This window comes from Fistularia commersonii, chromosome 7, assembly GCF_037954325.1.
Source record: "Fistularia commersonii isolate RoL2024-O1a breed Wild chromosome 7, RoL_Fcom_v1.0, whole genome shotgun sequence".
Taxonomy (NCBI): Eukaryota; Metazoa; Chordata; class Actinopteri; order Syngnathiformes; family Fistulariidae; genus Fistularia; species Fistularia commersonii.
Window position 1 is genome coordinate 19,477,908 of NC_141290.1, and position 20,689 is coordinate 19,498,596.

At 42.4% G+C, this 20,689-nt stretch overlaps 2 protein-coding genes across 3 annotated transcripts in view; one reads left to right on the forward strand and one right to left on the reverse strand.

Annotated features, from left to right (window-relative positions):
- Positions 1 to 5,475, reverse strand: part of matn4 (matrilin 4) — a 29,898-nt gene extending 24,423 nt beyond the window's left edge. The window contains exon 1 of one of the 2 annotated variants that reach the window (XM_086150192.1): positions 5,276 to 5,475. The gene's annotated coding sequence lies outside the window, so the exon portion shown is untranslated. The remainder of the gene's footprint in view (positions 1 to 5,275) is intronic. The other variant, XM_086150193.1, reaches the window with a different exon arrangement.
- On the forward strand, positions 1,119 to 19,950 carry rbpjl (recombination signal binding protein for immunoglobulin kappa J region-like). Its single transcript, XM_086150283.1, has 12 exons — positions 1,119 to 1,158; positions 5,181 to 5,328; positions 9,131 to 9,256; positions 9,425 to 9,495; positions 9,815 to 9,930; positions 10,433 to 10,610; positions 11,148 to 11,285; positions 12,159 to 12,262; positions 14,706 to 14,846; positions 14,918 to 15,073; positions 15,660 to 15,763; positions 19,113 to 19,950. The coding sequence occupies exons 1-12, from the start codon at positions 1,119 to 1,121 to the stop codon at positions 19,405 to 19,407; spliced, it is 1,617 nt and encodes a 538-aa protein (XP_086006409.1). The 3' UTR covers positions 19,408 to 19,950.
- The last annotated feature ends 739 nt before the right edge of the window (positions 19,951 to 20,689 follow it).

Below are 20,689 nucleotides of genomic sequence, written 5' to 3' on the forward strand. Positions count from 1 at the left end.
CAGGAAGGAAAACTTCTATGACAGCAACAAGACTATGTGAAAAACCAAAGCACGTGTGTGACTGTCTCCCTCCTGTCCGACAACACTGACTAATACAAGCTGATAAAAGTGTTTTTCCAGGAATTATTGCATCCCAACAGCATGTTGCTGCTGCAACGCTTTACAGTGAGTGTAATTGGAGAGTATCTGATTATTTCAATACATTCAAAGGGTATTTTTCTATTACTGCAATAATCAAACATAAACTATTGAATGTGTTCACCCTAATCAAAAAAATGACAGTAATGTTAATTGCAGGTGTGTATTTGCAGCAGAGAGGTGTGTGTGAAATCTGCAGAGGTGCAACAGGTGATTATCTGCTTAATAACACAAACTGCTGATACTCAAATACACACACACACACACACACACACACAGCAGGAGAAGCCCGATAACAGGATCTGAGAGAAAGCAAACAGAAAGGAACAGGAGAGTCGTATCCAGCGCAGCTCCACCGTGACATCAGAGCATCAGCACACGCACATAGGCTACCTGATGGTGAGGCTGTTTCTCAGCTGGAAGCGAGTCGGTGAGAGCGCATGGTGGGCTGGAAGCGAGCAGGCGAAGAACAACAACTTCTTGAAAAGAAGCTTCAGGGAACAACCACTTAAGTCAGGTGGGTTTCAGAACTCTCCCATTCTGACGATTCTGACATTGAACCAATGAGTTGTCTTTTAGTCTTGAGAAATATAATCTGATTTAAACTGATTCTGAATGATCGTCGAGAATAACTGCTATTACAGTTCGCAGGTTCGATTAGTTATGGTCAAATGAGACAGAATTCCCTAAAAATCATTTCAAAAATATTTTGAAATGAGAAGAAAATTCTAAGAAAAAATTCAAATGAAATTTGAGAAAATTACCATATATTTGCCAAAAATATTTTATCATCTTTAATTTTATTTTTCATCTATTAATTTCATATCAAAATGAGAGGTCTCATAATTACTTCCCAAACCTGCACAGGGACTTTGACATGTATCGACTTTAAAAAAAAAAAACATTTGTATCCTCTGTTGTTACAGCAGCATGATGATGGACAGAAGGGCGACTCGTCCTGACATCAGCTAAGAGACGCCATGTTGGATGGCATGGATGTGGTGGGGAGCAGTCGTACAGGTCAGCTGGACGTATTTCACACTTCATTTTGAATATTCTTGGAGGACATATTAGTATTTAAGAGTGAACAAATGATACATTTGACATTAGGAATTTGGTTTCATTTTGTTTTTTTTAATTTCACGACTTATAACAGTCCTAATTGTTCTTGGAAATGAATGATAGTGACACTTCCTGTTCTCTAGTGCGCCAAAGTGAAGTCTTCCACTCAGGTTGTCACATGGGACTAAAGTTTTTCTGATGGCCTTCATCAGATGTTATGTTTGAGAACACCTCCAGGTTCTAGTAAGACCTGGGTGTTTACGGTGGATTAAACAGATGAGAGATCGAGTTTCGCCACATTAAATCCTGTGGTTTTGTTAACGCCCGACTCCCTGTTGAAGCTGCGTCAAACCACAATTTAAAAACAATTATTTCACTTTCTTCCTACAACAAGATGGAATATCACCAAAAGAAGAGAAGAGCTCAGATGAGGCTTGTGAAACTTGGCAGATGACACGAAGTGAAGCAAGCCGCTGCAGCAGGATTAAGACGGTCCAGTGTGCTGCAGTAACAGATTCATGTTGTCAGCCACACCAACTAACAAGCTTTTTTCCAAGCTTTGCGTCAAAATTAGATCCTGATGACTTTATTCTTATTCTCATCAAAAGACTGAAGCTCCTCCCCCTCCCAAAGAAGTTCCAGCATGTTTCCAACTTTTGTGTTGCAATGTTGATCAGTGATTATAGAGCAGCCATTTCACATTCATTGGGTTTGTCAACATCTTTGAGGATTAAGGATAAATATGTGCAGATCCCCAAACCATCCTCAGGAGCCTCATCTCCGGTATTTGGGGGGGCTCTTTTTTTGTCAAAGTTCTGGTTCAGAAATTCCACAGCATCAAACCAATCATGACAAGAGGAAGATTTTTTTGAGGAGGAAGATATTTGGCTCCTTGGTCATGGTTTTAGCCAGTAACAAAGTCTTAATGTTCTGAGAGACAGAAGGGAAATGGGGAGATTATTAAAGCAAACTGAGCGAGGAGAGCGAACCCCCGTTGATGGGTTTCAGTGGCACAAAGCACTTTTGCTAAAACCCTGACTGACAGCTTGGATTCGCACACAGACGAAAACATCGCGGTCAGAGATTAGACAGACAGGCGGAGGCAGCCGCCCATGTGTGCTCCCTGGCTGGCAGGAGGAGTGAGCGCTGTGAAGCTGGAAGAGGAGGACGGAGCCAGAGGATTTGACGGACAGCTGCAGCTGATAGGAGGACACACAGCTTGTTGTTAGCGGCATCAGATGGAAACCAGATGTTAACATCTGCGTCCGTTAGCGGTTTATCTGGCTGTAAACCGCTAACGGAGCAACTGGCTTGCAACTTTTAGCTACAATTTCTTTGTCACTGAGCATCTCCATACACTGCCTTTTGTGAAAACTGAGAGTGAAGTTTGTGTTCCTTGAAAATAAGAGAGGAAGTGTTTCTGCACCTAGGTAATACTGTTTCACTGTTGTTGAGATGCAAGTGCCTCTGATGGGTAAGATCATTAATAATTCACCCTGAAGAAAAATGACTTTGACCAATGAAATCTTTCTTCTTTTTTTAAACCAGTGTTTCCCAGCCTTTTGCGAGCCACAGCACACATTTTACATTACAAAAATCACACGGCACACCACCAAATAAATATGTCAAAAACCTTTTTAATGAAATAGAATGAAACTGTAGTCTCGATTTATTTACTCAGTGTGGGGCTATTTCTGTAACAGCGCCATGGCCGAGCGTTTCTTCTACGATGATTTTGAAGGCAGGTACTATTAACGTCTCTGCCACGGTGTGTGGCTGTTTGGATTTAGCAATGAATTCAGCAACTTTGTATCAAGCTTTCAGAGCTCTCTCACTCATTTTGGTGGTTTTCTTCAGCAACTGCCTGTTTCTCAGCCTGTTTATGCAGATGAACAAAATAGCGTGTGTTTTTATCTTGAAGTGAAGGATGTTTAGTTTGGAGGTGCCGTTTAGGTTTGCTTAGAACCATGGCACTGTGGGACAGCTTTTCCCAGATTAAATTCGGATAGTAAAAATAAAATCCAAACGCAAACCCACTTTTTTTTTTTCTTCTGACCACTACTCATACTTGGACCTTCATCTGGGTCAGAATGTTCTTCAAGACCAGAGGGTCCTGATTGAGTACTTTTTTTTTTTTCAATATTTATCCATGACGTATCACTGCTGCTATCTCTCTAGAAGCATCACTAATTACTCTGCTGTTTGAGCAGCAGCAAGTAGATACACGGGTTCATTCACTACCTGTTGCCATCTAGTGGAAGAGCATTTACCGTAAATTCCGGACTATAGAGAACCCCTCTATATACGTAGGCCGCACCTTCTAATTTTTAAAAGAAAAAAAGAAATTGCACATAAATAAGCCGCACTTGTCTATAAGGCGAAGGTGTCCCCGTTGAAACATGAGATACTAACGCAGCAAGATGTTACAGTAAAGGTTTTTTTTGAAAACGTATTTGAATAAATGACGGTAATAGCTACAACTACCGGTACATAATGCAAATACTCTATTCAGAACAGATGCCGAACTTAGGTGCAGCAGCTCTTTCCTTCTTTGACAGCCAGACTAATCATTATTTACTTGACAGCCTCATCAAATGCATTTTTGCGCTTCTTTTTCATGACGGGGGTGTGTGCAAAAAGCGCGAAATAACTGATCAGAAGAATTATCGTAAATGCGAATGGGTTTGCCGAGACATAATGAATAATAATTTTTGGACCAATCAGGTGGAAGTGGGCATATTTCCACCGCACACCTGATGAGCTGAGCACAGTGGTTGGGAAATACTGTTTTAAATATCTCTAGGTATTTGCTCATAGCTAATTAGTGGGTGAAAGGCAAAAAGGCAAAAATGAATCTGACAAAAAAATAAGAAAAAAATATCAGCTGACAGCAGTAGATGCATGAAGATGCTAACGTCTCTGATATTCACTTGTTAGTATTAACGGACCACTGCTAGGCCTTGTTTTAGCCTCGGTTACGTGGGTGCGATCTGTTTGTATTAAAAGGTACCTGCGCACCAACCCTGAGGAGATTTTGAAGAGACCGGGTCTCTGTGCACGAGGAGTCGACACAACAGTACAAAGACATCAGTGGGAAAACTCCCGCACAATTTCATGACAGTATTCTCTAAATTATTCTGAAAGCATCAGGACCTCCAAATATTGAAACCGTTTTTTTCATGCTATTTCAAGTTTTGTGTTGTTTTTTTATTATGACTTTAATCATTCAGCCCCCAAACACACACACACACACACACACACACAGCAAAAAGATAGCTGGAAGATAGATGGAAGACAAAGGTGCAAGCTCTGATGTAAGACATTAATGATGAGATGTCAGAGGGTGAATTATTGACCATCTCCATCCACACTTTCACGGCCATCTTGCGGACAACACATCATGAGATCAAGTTCAAATCCCTTCGTCCTACTTTTTATTTTAATGATTTGCTTTTTTATGTCTGTTGGACGAAAACTTCACCTCCAGGCAACCATGGTGAACCCAGATCCCCTCCCCCAAACCCTTTCTGCACCCCCCACCACCCCCCAGTCTCTCCCTCTCTCTCTCTTTCTCTCTCTCCCTGGCAAAAGCGCCTTCTAGAGCATCAACATCACTTCAACCGTCCTTCAAGACATACTTTCAGAAGCTAGAATTAAAAACCCTGAGACTCATATGAAAACCACTGATAAACAAACAAAAAAAAACTACATGCGGGTGTCATGGTGTTTTAATCCTGTTACCATTTTTAGATTATATTAACTTTTTTCTGATCTGACAAAATGCCAGAAAGCATCCAAAGGCCTGGTTTTATGGCACTGACATTCATGCCTGACTATCCCTCAACCCATTAATTAATTTCAATTTAGCAGTGACGTCACCAATCGATTAGCCCAGGTCAAACGGTGTCGCTTCTATTGTTTTTAAATATCGCATCGGTTGAACTGAGAGATGTGCATCTGAATCCCTCTGGTCCCCACAGAATCCCCGCCGCACCCCGGCGGGTTACCCCCAGCTGACCCGCCTCTGCCCTTCACCCCTCCGGGCTCCGCGCAGCCGCTGAGCCCGCTCACTCACCTGGGGACGCTGCTGGCCGCGCACGAAGCACAGAGACCCGGCGGATGGGACAGGTGAGGCCGGTGCTCCCTCGGGCGAGAAAGTTCCGTGGGACACACACACACACACACACACACTCCCACGCTCAAGGTGTCCCGGGTGTTTCACGGGTGGGGTTTATCCCGAAACAGCTGGGGGGAGAGTGGCGGTGATGTTGGGGGGAGAAACGTCTCCGGTTCGAGCCGCCGGTGGAGTGAAGCGGTGGAGCGGCGGGGAGAAGCGTTAAAGACCGGGAGGAGATGAGGGGGAAAGCGGAGCAACCCCCTCCCCGGGCCAGCCCACCCGGCTCCCCCCACCCCTGTGGAACCCCTGGCCGCGAGTGGGACAGAAAGAACTGGTGTTTTTTGTGTTTTTTTTTTTTTTTTTACTCGTAACACGGACGACGGTCACGTGACACCCAGTCTGAAACGGATTTCACTTTCAAAACATAAAAAAAACATTCACATTTTTATTCACGACCTATTTTTTATTTTTATATTTCAACATATCTCAGGTCTAAGATTGGCCTGTGCAAGATGCTCTAACTTTTCAAGAACCACAAAAGAACAGTTGAAATAAAATTCACTTCATAAACAGTACTATTGCATATGTGCATGCGTGTGTGCGCGTGTGTGTGTGTGTGTGTGTGTGTGTGTGTGTGTGTGTGTGTGTACATTTCTGATTCATTTCTGAATGGCCAAATTAATCCAATCAGTTCAATAGAGACTATTTTCACTCATTGAGTATTTCTACTGGAGTTACTAAGCTGTAATAAAACCACCTAATGGGTGGATGACGGCTGGGCCTTTCATTTGGACCTGATTTTCAATCTAAGTGAGGAGGGAAGAGAACAGAGGTCTTGTGCCAGTCCGGCCTCGGCTTTGCGGGCAGGATGGCGACAAACCTCCCTCTTATCTGGTCCGCCGCCTCCGACCTGCCATGTCTGAAAAAGACGATCGATCAACCATTCTCTGTTTTTTTTAAACGTAGAAATCCCTCCCCCGCCTTTCTCCGATCCATGCTGGATTCCCAGTGTGAAATACCATAAGGTCTGAGCTCCCTACTTACTCACCTTTGACCTCTGCGGAGGCGAAGGTCTAATTTGGACTTCTGCTTACACCCTGGTGACTGACTGCATCCATGCATTCACATGCGCAAGCACACACACACACACACACACACACACACACATACACAAACACACAGCCAAGTTTGAACCCTGGCCTGCGGAGAGGGGGCTCACGGGGTCAGTGGGTACCCCTCCTATGAACAAAACCTTCAGTGTACCAGAGGACCTTTACCTTACAAGGACCGTATCAGAGTGCGAGCACTGCCGTGAGAGGTCAAAGGTTAAGTAAGAGGCAGGCAGATGGAAAATAATATTGATTAATCACCGGTTTGCTTTAACAGCTACATCACAAATTCCAAAATGACTTGCGATGCTTGTCTTTCCGCAAGACTGGAAATAATTAATAGCCATAAAACAGCTTCTATGAAAGCAAGGTCGGATGAAATCTGACATTATTTTGGAGGAAAATGCATTAACTAATGTAAAGAAAATGTGTATTTTTTCGAATTTGTTGCTGTTAATATCTCACTGTATAAATGCAATTCCTTTAAAAAAAAAAAAAAATTCAAGTATTAATAGCCACCTCAGATGTTCTGCACACGTCGCAAGAAAAACTTTGAGCTTTATCTCCATACAATTAAAGACCCAGTAGCGTGTGTGTTTATGAGCAGACAGGAAAATGAAGCGTTGTGCATTTGGCTGTGACCCACTTACCAGTGTGAGTCTGGTCACCGGCGTGTTTACTCCGCTGTTACTGGGTCGCTCTCGTTAAAACCAGCTCCCTGCTGCTTTGGAGAGCCGAAACGCCCCAATCCCGGCTTTCACACGGGTTGATAGAAGATACAGAGCCGCTCGTTTGGCAGATGAACGTTGTCAGTTGCTTCAGTTCTCTGCTCCGCATTCAGCTTCAGCTTGAAGCAGTAGAGCCACCTTTGAAGATTATATAACCCGTATCTCTTATTTACTTATAGGTCTGACTCAAGTGATCGTTTTTTCATGTGCCATGGATTCCACTTCCTGTATGAATGTTTACGTTCAATCGGTTTATTGAACTTGGCAAAGAAGTTCTACAGCGACATGGTGTTGTGCCTCCGACCCTCTTTGCCAAATTCAATAAACCGATTGAATGTGAACATTCATACAGGAAGTGGAATCCATGGCACAAGAAAAAAATGATTTCATTAGAGTCAGAACTGAGGATTAAATGGATCCAGAAATAGAATGGATATGTAGATTATTTATGTGCATTTTTCTTTCTGCATGGGAATAAAAAGACATGAATGTTAACGAAGATATAATCTACCCACGCTACAAATAAAATGTACTTAATGTTAGCAGGGCTTGATTTTTATGCGATTTTGTCTCAAGTATATGGGTTGTTTTTTGTTGTTGTAAAGTGGAACGGTAACGCATCATTAATGCCGACAAGCTAGTGGCATGACAGTCATTCCTTCGAGCTAACTCTTATACATCCCGCGTAAAGCAAAGAGACACTGCAAAATTGTCATATTTTTAAAAAGGTTAATTGTGATATTTCCTGCGACATAAATATTGTGAGAAAATCTCCTGCTGTGTCATTCTTCTGCCAAGTCATAGATGTTTCCAATTGCATTGCATTCCAATGATGAAGATTTTTCATTCCCTCAAATAATGTAAGAAGAGCAGCTGGCTTGGCCAAACACCAGAAAACTCTCACAAGAGGTTGTAGCATAAAAAAGGTGATTGTGTTTCAGTGAGTATATATTTGTTTTCCCTGGTTAATGTTGTAACTACACATTGGTAAACTAAATGTGAAGCAGCATCAGTTATTAGTTTGACACCAAGACTGGAAATGGACCGTCAGTCTGAAACCCTAAAGCAAAATGTATAATGTGGAGTTATTATATTGGTATGTATGTATTTATTACAGGAAACAAATTACATTTTCCCAATAATTTTGTGATTTATCGGTCAGAGTTGTGGAAACAAGAGGTTCCTGGATTGATATGTTCCAGTGCTGATCCTTCTATGGTGCATTTATGTCTTTATTTATTTGTTTTGCTTAGAAAATTCCAGCAACAGATTTAAACTTCCCATCCTGCCTTTTTTTTGTGTGTGTGTTGACGGTCGTTATTAGTGACATTCCTCAGTTTGGCCCTGGGGGTCGTAACTCGTCGGGCTCCTTGGTCTTTCCAAAGAGAGAAAACATAGTTAGCTTGATGTTATTGCTGTAAGCATATCTGTGTAAGTCCTCTCTGCTTGTGAAGATTCAAAATCTGGTCCGATCTGGAATCACTGACACAATCCATCTGTTTCACAATTAAATTTGCAGGGAAGAGCCCCAGTAGAATTTTCCCACGTTTCGCGAAAAATGCGCTTTTGTCTTTCAGGCTGACGTGAACACGTAAAGGTCATGTTTACCGGCTGTGACACCGTGTAGATATATTTTGTTGACTGTTACTGTGTGTGCGTGCCATTGGTCACAATTTCAGCGTTCGCACAGATAAACAAGACATCTTTTAATTTATAACCCGAGAACAATAAAAGCAGGTTCTCTTTTTCCACCTGGCCTCTGTCTTCCAATGTGTTTGGGTGCAAATCTATCGCTGGGGAACGAGATCAGCAGCAATAAGCTGCTTCTGTTCACGTCAGAGCCAGATTTTTAAAAGGTGTCATAGTTGATGGGACTCAGTTCCGGTTCCTGTCATCATGAAGACAAAATCTTTGCTCTCATGAGTCCAGCTTTGGTTTATTTCTCCACAAGAAAGATGTCTGTTTTATCTGGCCAGGAGAGTGGACCCGGGTCTCCAGCTGCTTGAAACGATCCAAGAGCCGAAGAGGGAAGCCCACGCGGACCAGTGTGTCGTCATCCTGCACGCCAAAGTGGCTCAGAAATCTTACGGCAATGAGAAAAGGTTTGGTTTCCTGAAAAACCTTAATGGAATGGAACTGAAATACAGTTTATTTAGAATTAATAACCATGTAGAAGGAGACAGCATGCAGACAAGTGATCTTTTTGTTTTTGCATGGACAAAACGCCTGGTGAAGAAAGGAACATTTCAAAATGTGTGTTTAATGTCCAGGTTCTTCTGCCCTCCTCCGTGTGTTTACATCAGCGGTCATGGGTGGAGAATCATGCAGGACCATCTGAAAGGTAAGCAGTTTCCTACCACAGGTACTCATAGAACCCGTGTCTCTTCTAAATCCCCGAAAGCTATTGGACTTCATTCACAAGATTCTCCAGTCTCCTGTGAGTGTAGAGAGATTAATCAAAAGGGGAATTTAAAGAAAGACACTGCAGTTTCCTCCATGTTAGCATCAGCATGTAGTGGTGGAGAAGGCCTCTCAAAAGTTGAGGGTTGGAGGAATGGTTGTGAGTCAGGCTTCTCATCAACACCGACTGGAAAATTTCAATTCAAATTGATACATAGTGTGAGTTAAAACTCATGTTCTCCTGTGTCCCGTGTCTCCAGCAGTGGGATGTGGCGACTCCGTGTATCGAGTGTGCGGCTACATGTGCCTGGACAGTTCCGGCCCGTCTAAGTCCGACACGTTCCAACTGGTCTTTGAGGAGCTGCCCAACTCCAGGGTGAGATGACCTGGTTTATTAGTTACTGAAAAATGTGCATTTTCTCCTCTGTTGGTGGCAACAGCTGTGGGCGTTCTCAGGTCGGAAGAAAATAGATCCTACTGGTGATGAGCTAATCGGATAGCCACCTTTGGTTGCAGTGAGGCTCTTCGGACTGTATCACAAGTTTGAGACACAGGGACATTTACCCAGTCGGAATGTGGCTTGTCTCGTAACAGATGACTGTTGACTTGACAAACACTGGTGTCTGACAGGAAGACAACACGCTGTACACTCTGTGTGTGTTTGTGTGTGTTTGCTCTTGCTTATTGACTCAGTGGAACCGACACAGTGGCATCTGAGTCGTTCTGATAGATGGTCTAGACCAGCACAGAACTTTTACTGTTGTACAAGTTTTCTGTCCAGAAGTAGGCACTCATCCCGTCACCAATTTTGATGTCTGATGTCCGTCGCGCCACATCGCTCCATCTGTCTCCATCCATCTCCATTTCTCTTCCTGCAGCAGATGTTCGCGTGCGCCAAATCCCTGTTCATCTCCGACCAGGACAAGAGAAAGCACTTCCGGCTGCTGCTGCAGCTCTTCCTGGGTAACAGACAGGAAGTGGGTTCCTTTCAGAGCCGGATGATCAAAGTCATTTCCAAACCATCCCAGAAGAGACAGTCCATGAAGAATGCTGACTGTGAGTGAAAATACAGCACGCCCAGAAATACAGAGAAAAGTAAAAGTCAACAGAAATCTTTTCAAAATCAATCAGCTGATCACCACATTAGCTGAGGGTTTATGCTGATAGGTCACTAAGGTGCCGGGGTCAGTCCAATTCAGTCTCACACACACACACACACACACACACACACACACACACACACACACACACACACACGCACACACACACATGCTCACTGTGTGGCTGAAAGGCGATGCCATCATATGCAACAGGTCATATGACGTGATAGTCATGTTACAGCTGAACATATTTTCACATAACTTTCACACATAAACACAACATTTTTTAATCTAGAAAGTTTTTCAGTAATTGGTGAATGTTGGTGAATAAAACGTCTTTAAATTCTGCTTAATAATAGCAATGTGCATATCAATAATATTTATAAAACACACAATAATTTCATTCATTGCCTGTGTGTGTGTGTGTGTGTGTGTGTGTGTGTGTGTGTGTGTGTGTGTGTACATATGTCCACATGTGTGCTTGTTTGTTAAGTGTGCATCTCGTCATGCTCCAGAGTGGCGTTGTTCAACCGTTTGCGCTCACAGACAGTCAGCACCCGTTACCTCTCTGCAGAGCGAGAAGCCTTCATCGCCAGCGCCAGACAGTGGACGGCCTTCACCATCACACTGGGTAAATGTGTATCACACTGGGTGAATATGTGTGTGTATCTTTCTTTAAAGATCGTTCGTTTATGTGTGTGTGTTTGAATGTGTTTGGCATTTCCTCTCTGTATTGACTTATTGACTATCATGAGAGATGCTGATATTTTTCTTTATCGAATTATCAATCTATTTCTTTTGCAGTATGATATTAACGTCAGTTTGACAAAAAAGAATTGTTGTGTATAAATCACAAACTCTAGCACTGAGCATGAATTATGAATATACAAAGCAATCAGATAACAGAAATAGTCGTTGCTCAAAAAAGGTACTGAAATAATCATGTTCGTGCTATAAACCATCAATCTGTAATTACCTGCTTTTAAAATATGGAAAACGGAAGTCATGATTTACAGCCAGAAAACGGTGAAAATAGGAAATAGATATGTTAGATACAGAAAAACATTAAGTGTAATAGTTTGTATTTAATTGTCTGAGAAGCCAAACAGTGCTTATGCTGACTGTCGGCCGTATGCGCTCCTTGCCGAGGTCAGTCCTCCTCACTGTGGCCACCCTGCATTAATACAGTCACTGTGCAGAAGTTGCAGTTCATCTGGAAAAGCTGTCTCAGGATCTGCAAGGTTATTTATTTAACAAAAATCCCACTGAGCCCGGACCTCCCACATCCACACAGACACACACACACAAAAATGGATAACATAAAACAATAATACCAATTGTCAGTCAACAGACAGATAAATGAGCAACAATTCCTATTTCTTTATTAATCAAATTATTAAAGGTTTACATATTTTTGATGTCGTGTGTGTGTGTGTGTGTGTGTGTGTGTGTGTGTGTGTGTGTGTGTGTGTGTGTGTGTGTGTGCGTGCGTGCGCACGTGCAGTGGAGGAGCAGGGTGCTGACTTTGTGTTGGGCGAAGGCTTCATCTGTTATGGCTGTGTGGTCCAGCTTGTGTGTACAGAGTCTGGAGTATCTCTGCCACCCATGGTAAGACACACACACACACACACACACACACACACACACACAGACGCACACCACACACATCAATCCTTGATGTGATGATAGAAAGAGGAAACATTAATTTATTTCATCCCTTTTGGGGGTTTTCATGCTACAACATTAAAACCTTACTGAAAACGATGAAAGGTACCTGGACTTCACTTAAAAAATAAATCAAGAACAAAAAGAACGCCATCCATAAAATGTCTGTTGATGGCATCATGGCGTTGTCTTTCATGAAATAATCTGTTAAACAAAGCGGTTGTCCCATAAATTTGTGTTAATATTAAGTAGATTTTAAAAAGAATAAAACAATTGGTTAATAAGCATCTTATACACCCGTGTTTTGACATTATCTACTGCCTACCAATTTTAGCAGAGGCTGTTATATAAATCGAAGTTCTTCAGTGCGCGTGTGTAGTGAGCTCCATCACATGTTACACATCCCAGACGAGCTTCATAAAAGCAGCATAGAAAAGGGGCTTGATCATCTGCCGCGATAAAACGGCCATGTTTCCGTTGCAACCTACATCAGGAAATTGAAAACTGCAGATAAGCCAGCTAATATACCACAACCATGTGGTTCAATGCTCTTGAGTGTAAGAAGACACCCTGCCAAAAAGGTCCCTGCAACCTCTTAAACCACATCCAGAGGTGTTGATCCGAAGTAGGGTTCTGAGGGTGTCACTTCAAAGTTAATCTCTGACTGAGCTTATGTGCGACTGTATGAATGATTCAGGATTTTTTTTTAGTTATATTTTGAAATATTACTTGTTAACAAGGCTATAAAAACAGACAAAGAGCATAAATAAACGTGTTTTTAACTATATTGTTGAAAGTTATTCCTAATTTTGGATTTCTATCTAATTTTTTAAAAAGGTCAGAACTTTCTCATTCATATATCATAGCTGGCCCATTGGAGGAGAAATTATGCTTCTTTTGAAACAGGAAATTGGGACTGAAATGTTTAACTTTTAGTCAACTTCTACCTAACTCAGCAGGTTTGACTGATGGTTGCGACTTACGTGTGTCTGCACGTGTTACATAACATTCTGCCATAATTGTTCCTCGTCCTGCTGAGCAGACCTTTTTGCATCCCTCTTCAAACTGCTGTCATAACAGCTCGCAACTCCACTTAACATTTCTGAATGTTTTTTTGTTTTTTTTTTTTGCTATCATGGCCTTCGAGGATTTTCTGGGATGGCGGTTCATGCTGAGTCGTCAGAGGTGTGTGTTTATGTGTGTGTGAGGTGAGGTTCTCAATGCCGGTGGTTGAGAATTCAGAGGTAAATGTATACCAGGAGGGTCCTGGATCAGCAGCTTTTAGAATGGATCGTGCGGCATCATTTTAAAGGTGTGTAGGTGTGCGGTGGTATTCTGGGGTGGCGAAAGACTCTGGCAGTTTCTGCGGCCCAAGCTGCTTGGTCAGCTGTTGGCATCCGAATATGATTTCAAACTGACCTTCGCTTCCATCTGTACATTTTCTGAGGTGAACTCTTCAAACTCGTGTCGCTGTCTCTTTTGGCACAAGTATTATTCTCAGGGCTGCACCCCAACCTACGTCAAAGATCAGATAAAGGCCAGCTTGAGCGTTGCCTGAAAAAGCCCCTTTGGTCAGTTTGCATGCATTTCTGAACCCCAGTAGGACCCCACACACGCCTGCCATTAAAATGTGCTTTGAGTGATTAATGCTGTGAATTTGAAAGTGTAAATACACGGAAACACACCAAACACGAATTTTATCTCAGGGTAAAATGGTATTTTACTTTGCTTAATCCATGTACCTGAAACCGTACGTTTCCACGTATGGATCTGTCACCGTGAGGTTCATTTCAGCCGCTAAAAGGATTATAGTGACACCCTGATTTAAACTCGTACATTTTTGTATGAAGCTGCATCAACCTGCACCAGACCAGAAGTTAGTAAATATGAGGCTGCAGCCTCTCATTGGTTTTCATGATAAACACATCTACAGTGAAACTCCTCATCCAACTGCTTAGCTCCTTCTTTGAGTACCTCCAAGAGATCCTTGTGTCCATTCAGTTGTCAGAACTTCCCCGAAAGTCCACAAGGTCGTCCAGTACCCTGAAATACTTTTAACTCTACAAAGTCCAGACAGCACAAAGGCATACTTTACTTACTTGTAGGATAAATTATACTTTCCATGTTTTGGGTTACTGTCCATTGAGGCTTAAAAGGGTTTCATGACGACCAGGTCAGGAATGTGATTAAATCTGTCACTCAAAGCCAAGACTCATCCAGGCTGATGAGAATCTGGTAGGTTTATAATAAAAAGCATTCCAAATGAATCTTTTCATCTTTGTTTGTCCCGACATCTGAGTCACCTGAGGGATAAAAGGGGGTTTCATTAACTGTCACTTCAAGGGGATTTTCTTGTGTTTTTTTTTTTTTTTGTCTATGCCCAAAGGTGATCCGGAAGGTCAACAAGCAGCATGCCATCTTAGATGTGGACGAGCCAGTTTCTCAGCTCCACAAGTGTGCCTTTGAGTTCAGAGACAGCCCTCAGGTCTACCTGTGTTTGTCCAACGACGCCATCATCAAGCACCAGGTGACTCTCCCTCCGATCTTTCCTTTACCTTCCTCTACTGGCTGCGTCATCCATCTTCCCTGCCCCTCCAGGCTTTGTCGAATGCCAGAGACCCTGGCAGAGTGGTGCTGAATGATGGGTCTTGCTGGACCATTATTGGAGTGGAAGCAGTAGAGTTCACTTTTAATCAGGGAATTACTTGCATCCAGACTCCCATCAGTCCTTTTCCAGTCATATCTGGCTTGGAGGTGAGTCAGACAAGCGAACACATTCATGCACCAACATGAATGCATAAACATACAAATACACTTGTAATGCTCAGCTGAAATGAAGGTCCTCATCGCCACAAATCCTACAGGCCCTGGAGAAAAGGAAAAATAACCTGAAATGTTCCCTTGGTATTAGCAATTGAAGTATGTTAAAATGGCAAACATTGTTTTGGGGTTGTACCATAGTGGTACCGTGGCGTAGTGGTTAGCGCTTCAGGGACCTTTCTTTCAAGAATTCCGGTTTCCTCCCACAGTCCAAAAAAATGCAGCAGGTTAATTGGAAGACAGTTGGGAAAAATTGCCCCGAATGAGTGAATAATTTTTTGTCTCCATATGTGGCCCTGCGATTGACTGGCAAGCAGTCCAGGGTTTGCCCCGCCCAATGACAGCTGGGTGCAGGATCAGTGGAAGACGATTGATGGATGGTTTATAGCATAGCACTGACATCGTAAATCGTGGTGTCCAGGAATACAAAATCTCCTTGTATTGTAAACATCCAGTGTGTTTAAATACTGTATATGTACTGCTACTGCTACTACTGCCAATGATGATGATGCTGTTGCAGGTGAATGGTGGGGGCCATGTTGCCATGTTGGAGATCCTTGGAGAAAACTTCAGTCCGCACCTGAAAGTCTGGTTTGGCAACAACGAGGCTGAGACCATGTTTAAGTGAGTTGAGTAAGCAGGGAAGATGGAGGAGTATTAATGAAATATTTTGTTTACAAGTGACATCATACCAGCAGCTTATAACTAGTCACTAATCAGTCTGTTGCTGAAAAGGTTAATGGTCTATATTTTACAGCCAACACAATCATGGTGATCATGACAGATGAATCAATACTGATAAACATCTTTTATCTTGCAGCAGGACACTCTATAAAAATGCTTACACGGCTTACATCCATTAAGGGTCTGGACAAGCTGCTGAGTGATAGCGTCAACTTCGTTTTATGTAATGTGCAGTAAATAATAGCTGTTCAGAGGTTTGGTCTTTGGTGTGTGGATGGGTTGTAGGGGAACTTAGCTCAAAGAAAACATTTTTTTTTGGTCTTTTTTTATACAAACACATCATGAATGAGCTGCCCAGTGTGGCAACCCTTCGATTTCTAATTCAGAATTTCTACTTAAACTTCAAGCGGCAAAACTCAAAATAATCTAAACAAGTTTCTTTCCGGTTTCTTTTCTTGATAATGGCAGGGAAAAAAGTATCATCTGGTGTAGAATGAAGGCCAGGGACAGAAATCCAAAACATCAAAATCACAACGTTTATAATTATTTGGCAGCAAACAGTGCAGACTAGAGTTGTTTTGCAGCAGGTTTACAAGAATCATTTCAGTTTGTCCCAACATAACTGACCCACAAACATAAATATAGGATACGTAAAACACCTGAAACATGATTGTACCTGCCCGCACTCGCCCCAGTGCTGGTTATCATGTGTTTATTGGTCTGCTTGTTTTTAACGGCTGTTAGATCGCCAGAGGTCATCACAGGGAAAACATTCTCAACAACACAAACAAGGGGTTGGCAGCGTCAGCGAAACATCACTTTCTGGTTCATTGATTTGTAATTCTTCAGTTGATTCATTTTCAGCTGTTTTCATCTGGATCAGTTTCCCTTTAACAATCACTTTGTCAAAGCCCCCCCCCCTTTTTTTTTTACTTTACGACTGGTTTGTTTCAATTTGCTCTCCTCTGATCTCACCGTCGAGGCACCAGGTGTGGAGCCAGGCGGCACCCAGGGCAAATTAAAGTCTGGTTGAAGCGTAACTCCATTCAGGAAAGTCCATGTAGCTGCTCATAAAAACCTGGACAAACCATAGTTTGTGCTTTTTATTGCATTTCCCTTGAAAAAAAAAACATATATATATATATATGAATGAAATGGCTTTCCCCTAAAAGTTATACAACTTGCCAAGTTTAACCCTAATTACTGTTCAACTGACAGATTTTTCAAAAGCAGTTGTTTTGCTTTTTGTTTTTGTTTTTTGATTTCCAAAAAGCATGACCCACTTGTCAGGCGAGAGGGATCCTGTCTAAAGTCATCAGATGTTTGAGTAAAGCATGTTTTATTTTTATTTTACACCATATGCATCTCAGTGTATCAGCAACAACACTTGGATTAAGCCACAAGTGCTGATGTTGAAAACAGGGTTTGTTTTTGAGGGTTTCTAACTCAGCCTAGCAAGATAACTGGAAATGAAACAATCAAACATCTCGAACAGAATAAGCTTCTCAGATGAGAAGAGAAACGTCTTCAAGGGAAGAAATTAAAGTTGAGATATCACGAAAATAATATATCTATGGATATATAATTAGCAATTATCTTCGCCGGGGGATGACTAAAGGGCTATCTAATCTAATTGTGTAGATGTTCAGCCTCATCTTCAACTAAGTGGGTCCAGTTGGTCCCTCAAGAACAGACGTCCCCCCTAAGGGGGTTTTCTTTAAATGCAAGTAAGATCTCTTTCACATTTAGAAACACATGGCATCCATATAGTAACGTGAAATTGGGATATTATGTCATATTAACCTCCCAGTAGCTTACATAATCTGTTTATGAGAACACCATCTAATTGAAGACAGGACTGTCACTAATGTCTCATTGAGGTCGGATTTGAGTAGCTTCTCTTTCCTTCTTTATGAACAAATATCACCGTGTATCACTAACCCTTCCAGCGCCTATGGAATGGAGATGGGTAGTTTTCCAAATATGTTTACTAAAAATAAAAAATTAAAAAAAAATAGATACAGGTATCTTATTCAGTCATCTTACTGTTAGCCTGCATTCATTCATTTCTCCTGCCCGAGCCAAGACTGACCTGCGATGCACAAAGGTGCTTATGTTACACTGAAAGATCACTTGGCGTGCGGGGAACAATCTCCTCCCTGCCTCCTAAAAGCGGCTTAACAGTCCACTCTCATATGACGCCTCGCGAAACAAAACAACCCCTCTAACGTCAGAGAGCACCTCAGATCCCACACCTAAAGTGCTGAGGTATGGCGAGTCGGTGTTTCCTCCTGAGAGCAGCTCACCGCTAGCTTCTGTAAATATTCCTCCCACCAGCAGCTGTAGCCTGGCATCGCAGAGGAAAGCCATATTTGTTTAACACAATCATCCACAATGTGCTGTTTGTACCGGGAGCCGCAGCCAGTGTGGAACCTGATCCCTAAGCGGCGTGTGAGCGAGAGCCCAGGGGAAGGTTTGAATGAAGTAGCTTTAGACTCTGCGAGAGGCTGCACAAACTGGGTTTCATTTCAGTCTTGGGTTTGTGTCAACTGCCATATCATCAAGTACTTACCCAGTTTGATAATAAATGTTCATCACAAATGGTGAAAAAAAAACAACTGTTAGTGTCTAATACTATGAAGATGCTAATATTTGTGATACTGTGGAAAATGGTGATGTCCAGCCCAGCTGCCTTTTACAATATGAGGTCTGTTGGGCCTTCACAGGCCATTTTAAGCCTTCTATTAGTTAGCAGGATGAACCAATTATCAATAATGAATGGGGACATGAAGAATAAGAAATGTCAGATGGAGGCAAAGGTTGCTACAAGAATGTCAGTCAAATGGTGAAATAATGTAAAAAGGTAGGAACAGCTTTTTGATTGTTTTCCTCTCTCTCCTTGTAGACATTGTCTTGCATGTGGTAACCCATCCACTATTCTTAGGAATTAACGACCAGAAAAGGCATATTGGCTACTTAGATCATTAGATGATAGCAAGCGTCTCTCCTTTTAACTAATACCTAAAGGTCACACACTCAGAAACCTACGTCTTGTGTTTTTGGGATCATCGTTGGACTGACTCTATATTGTGATCCATTTTGTAGCATCACAATGAAGATGTTTCTTCAAATGTCTATGTATTTGTACCACGTCGCTTTGTAATGATCGGTATAGAATCCACAATTTGAATAACTGTGCTTAATTCAAAGTCCTAGCAATAAACAGCTATTTGTGATACTTGGTCTTCTCAGTGCCAACTCTCAGACTGATCCTATATATTTCTCCTAGATCTCCTAAATCTCTGCTCTGCGTCGTTCCGGACATCTCAGTTTTCAGCGGCGGAAGGCGTTGCCTGCGACGGACCATCACCGTTCCTCTCTCCCTCATTCGATTGGACGGCCTGATCTACCGCACGTCATTCAGCTTCACCTTCACACCGGAGATACAGCCTCTGTCCGCTGCTCCTCGGAGCGGAGTCAAGGTGGATGGACCGATGGAGGCCCCCCAGGAGAGTGACCTTCTACTGGCCACCATCCATCAGGAGTTCACTCGAGCTAACTTTCACCTGTTCATGCAAACTTAGTTCGGCCATGAGGTGGCAAGTTGTCAGATGGAGGGCCTACCTTGCTTTGGTGCTAGTCCTTGATTTGACCTTTGGATTTTCTTCACTCTGTGCCACAACCTTTCCCTTTATGTCTCATCTATTTTTACTGTCGTAAATGACTACTGTTTTTTACATCATAAAGATTCTCAGGGGTCATGAGTTCATGCACATGGTGCAGGGTTCCCTCATGGCAAAAGAAAAAAATACTTAAAGTTGGACTAATCAGATATTTAAGACACATTTCCACTTCAAAGTTTCAGCACAGCTCAAAATCACTTGACTTGACTTGACTTGGTTCATTTTGCACTTCTATCAGGGACAGTTCATGTGAATGACGAGGGTCCATCAGAGGGACAGCACATGTTGAATGTTTGCAGATAAAAGTCAGAGAAGGCACACTGAGATGGTTTGGGCATGTACAGAGGGGGGATAGTGAATATATAGGTAAAAGGATTGCTGAGTTTGGAACTGTCAGGCAGAATGCCTTGAGGAAGACCAAAGAGAAAATTTATGGATTTGGTTAAAGAGGACATTAAATAAGTTGGTTACCTCCACCTTGAACTTCTCTGTTACACCTACAGCACACCTCACCAATTTCTCACAGCAAGCATACATGTCCTGCACCAGTATAGCATACTTCTCTGCCACTCCAGACTTCCTCTTACAATACCAGAGCTCCACTCTTGGCACCCTGTTGTATGTTTTTTCTAGGTCTACAAAAACACAATGCAACTCCCTCTGACCTTCCCTGTACTTCTCTATTAGCATTCTCAAAGCAAATGCTGCATCTGTAGTACTCTTTCTTGGCATGAAGCCACACTGCTGTTCACAAATGCTGACTTCTGCCCTCAGTCTAGTTTCCACAACTCTCCCATAACTTCAGTGTATGTCTCATCAACTTTATCCCTCTAAAGTTACCAGAATTATGTACATCCCTCTTATTCTTAAAAATGGGCACCATCACTCTCTAAGATCCTGTTAATAATCTAGCCAGAAACTCTACAATTGCCACTCCCAAACACGTCCATACCTCCACAGGTATATCATGAGGACCAACTGCCTTCATCCTCTTCAGTGCCTTCCTCATTTCACTTTTACTAATCTCTGCTGCTTTGTGGTCTACAACTCATCGTACGCCCTTTGTTTTGCCTTTGCTACCTCTATCTTCACCTTACGCTGCATCTCTCTGTACTCCTGTCTGCACTCTTCAGTCCCTTCAGTGTCCCACTTCTTCTTTGCTACCTGCTTTCTCTGTATATAC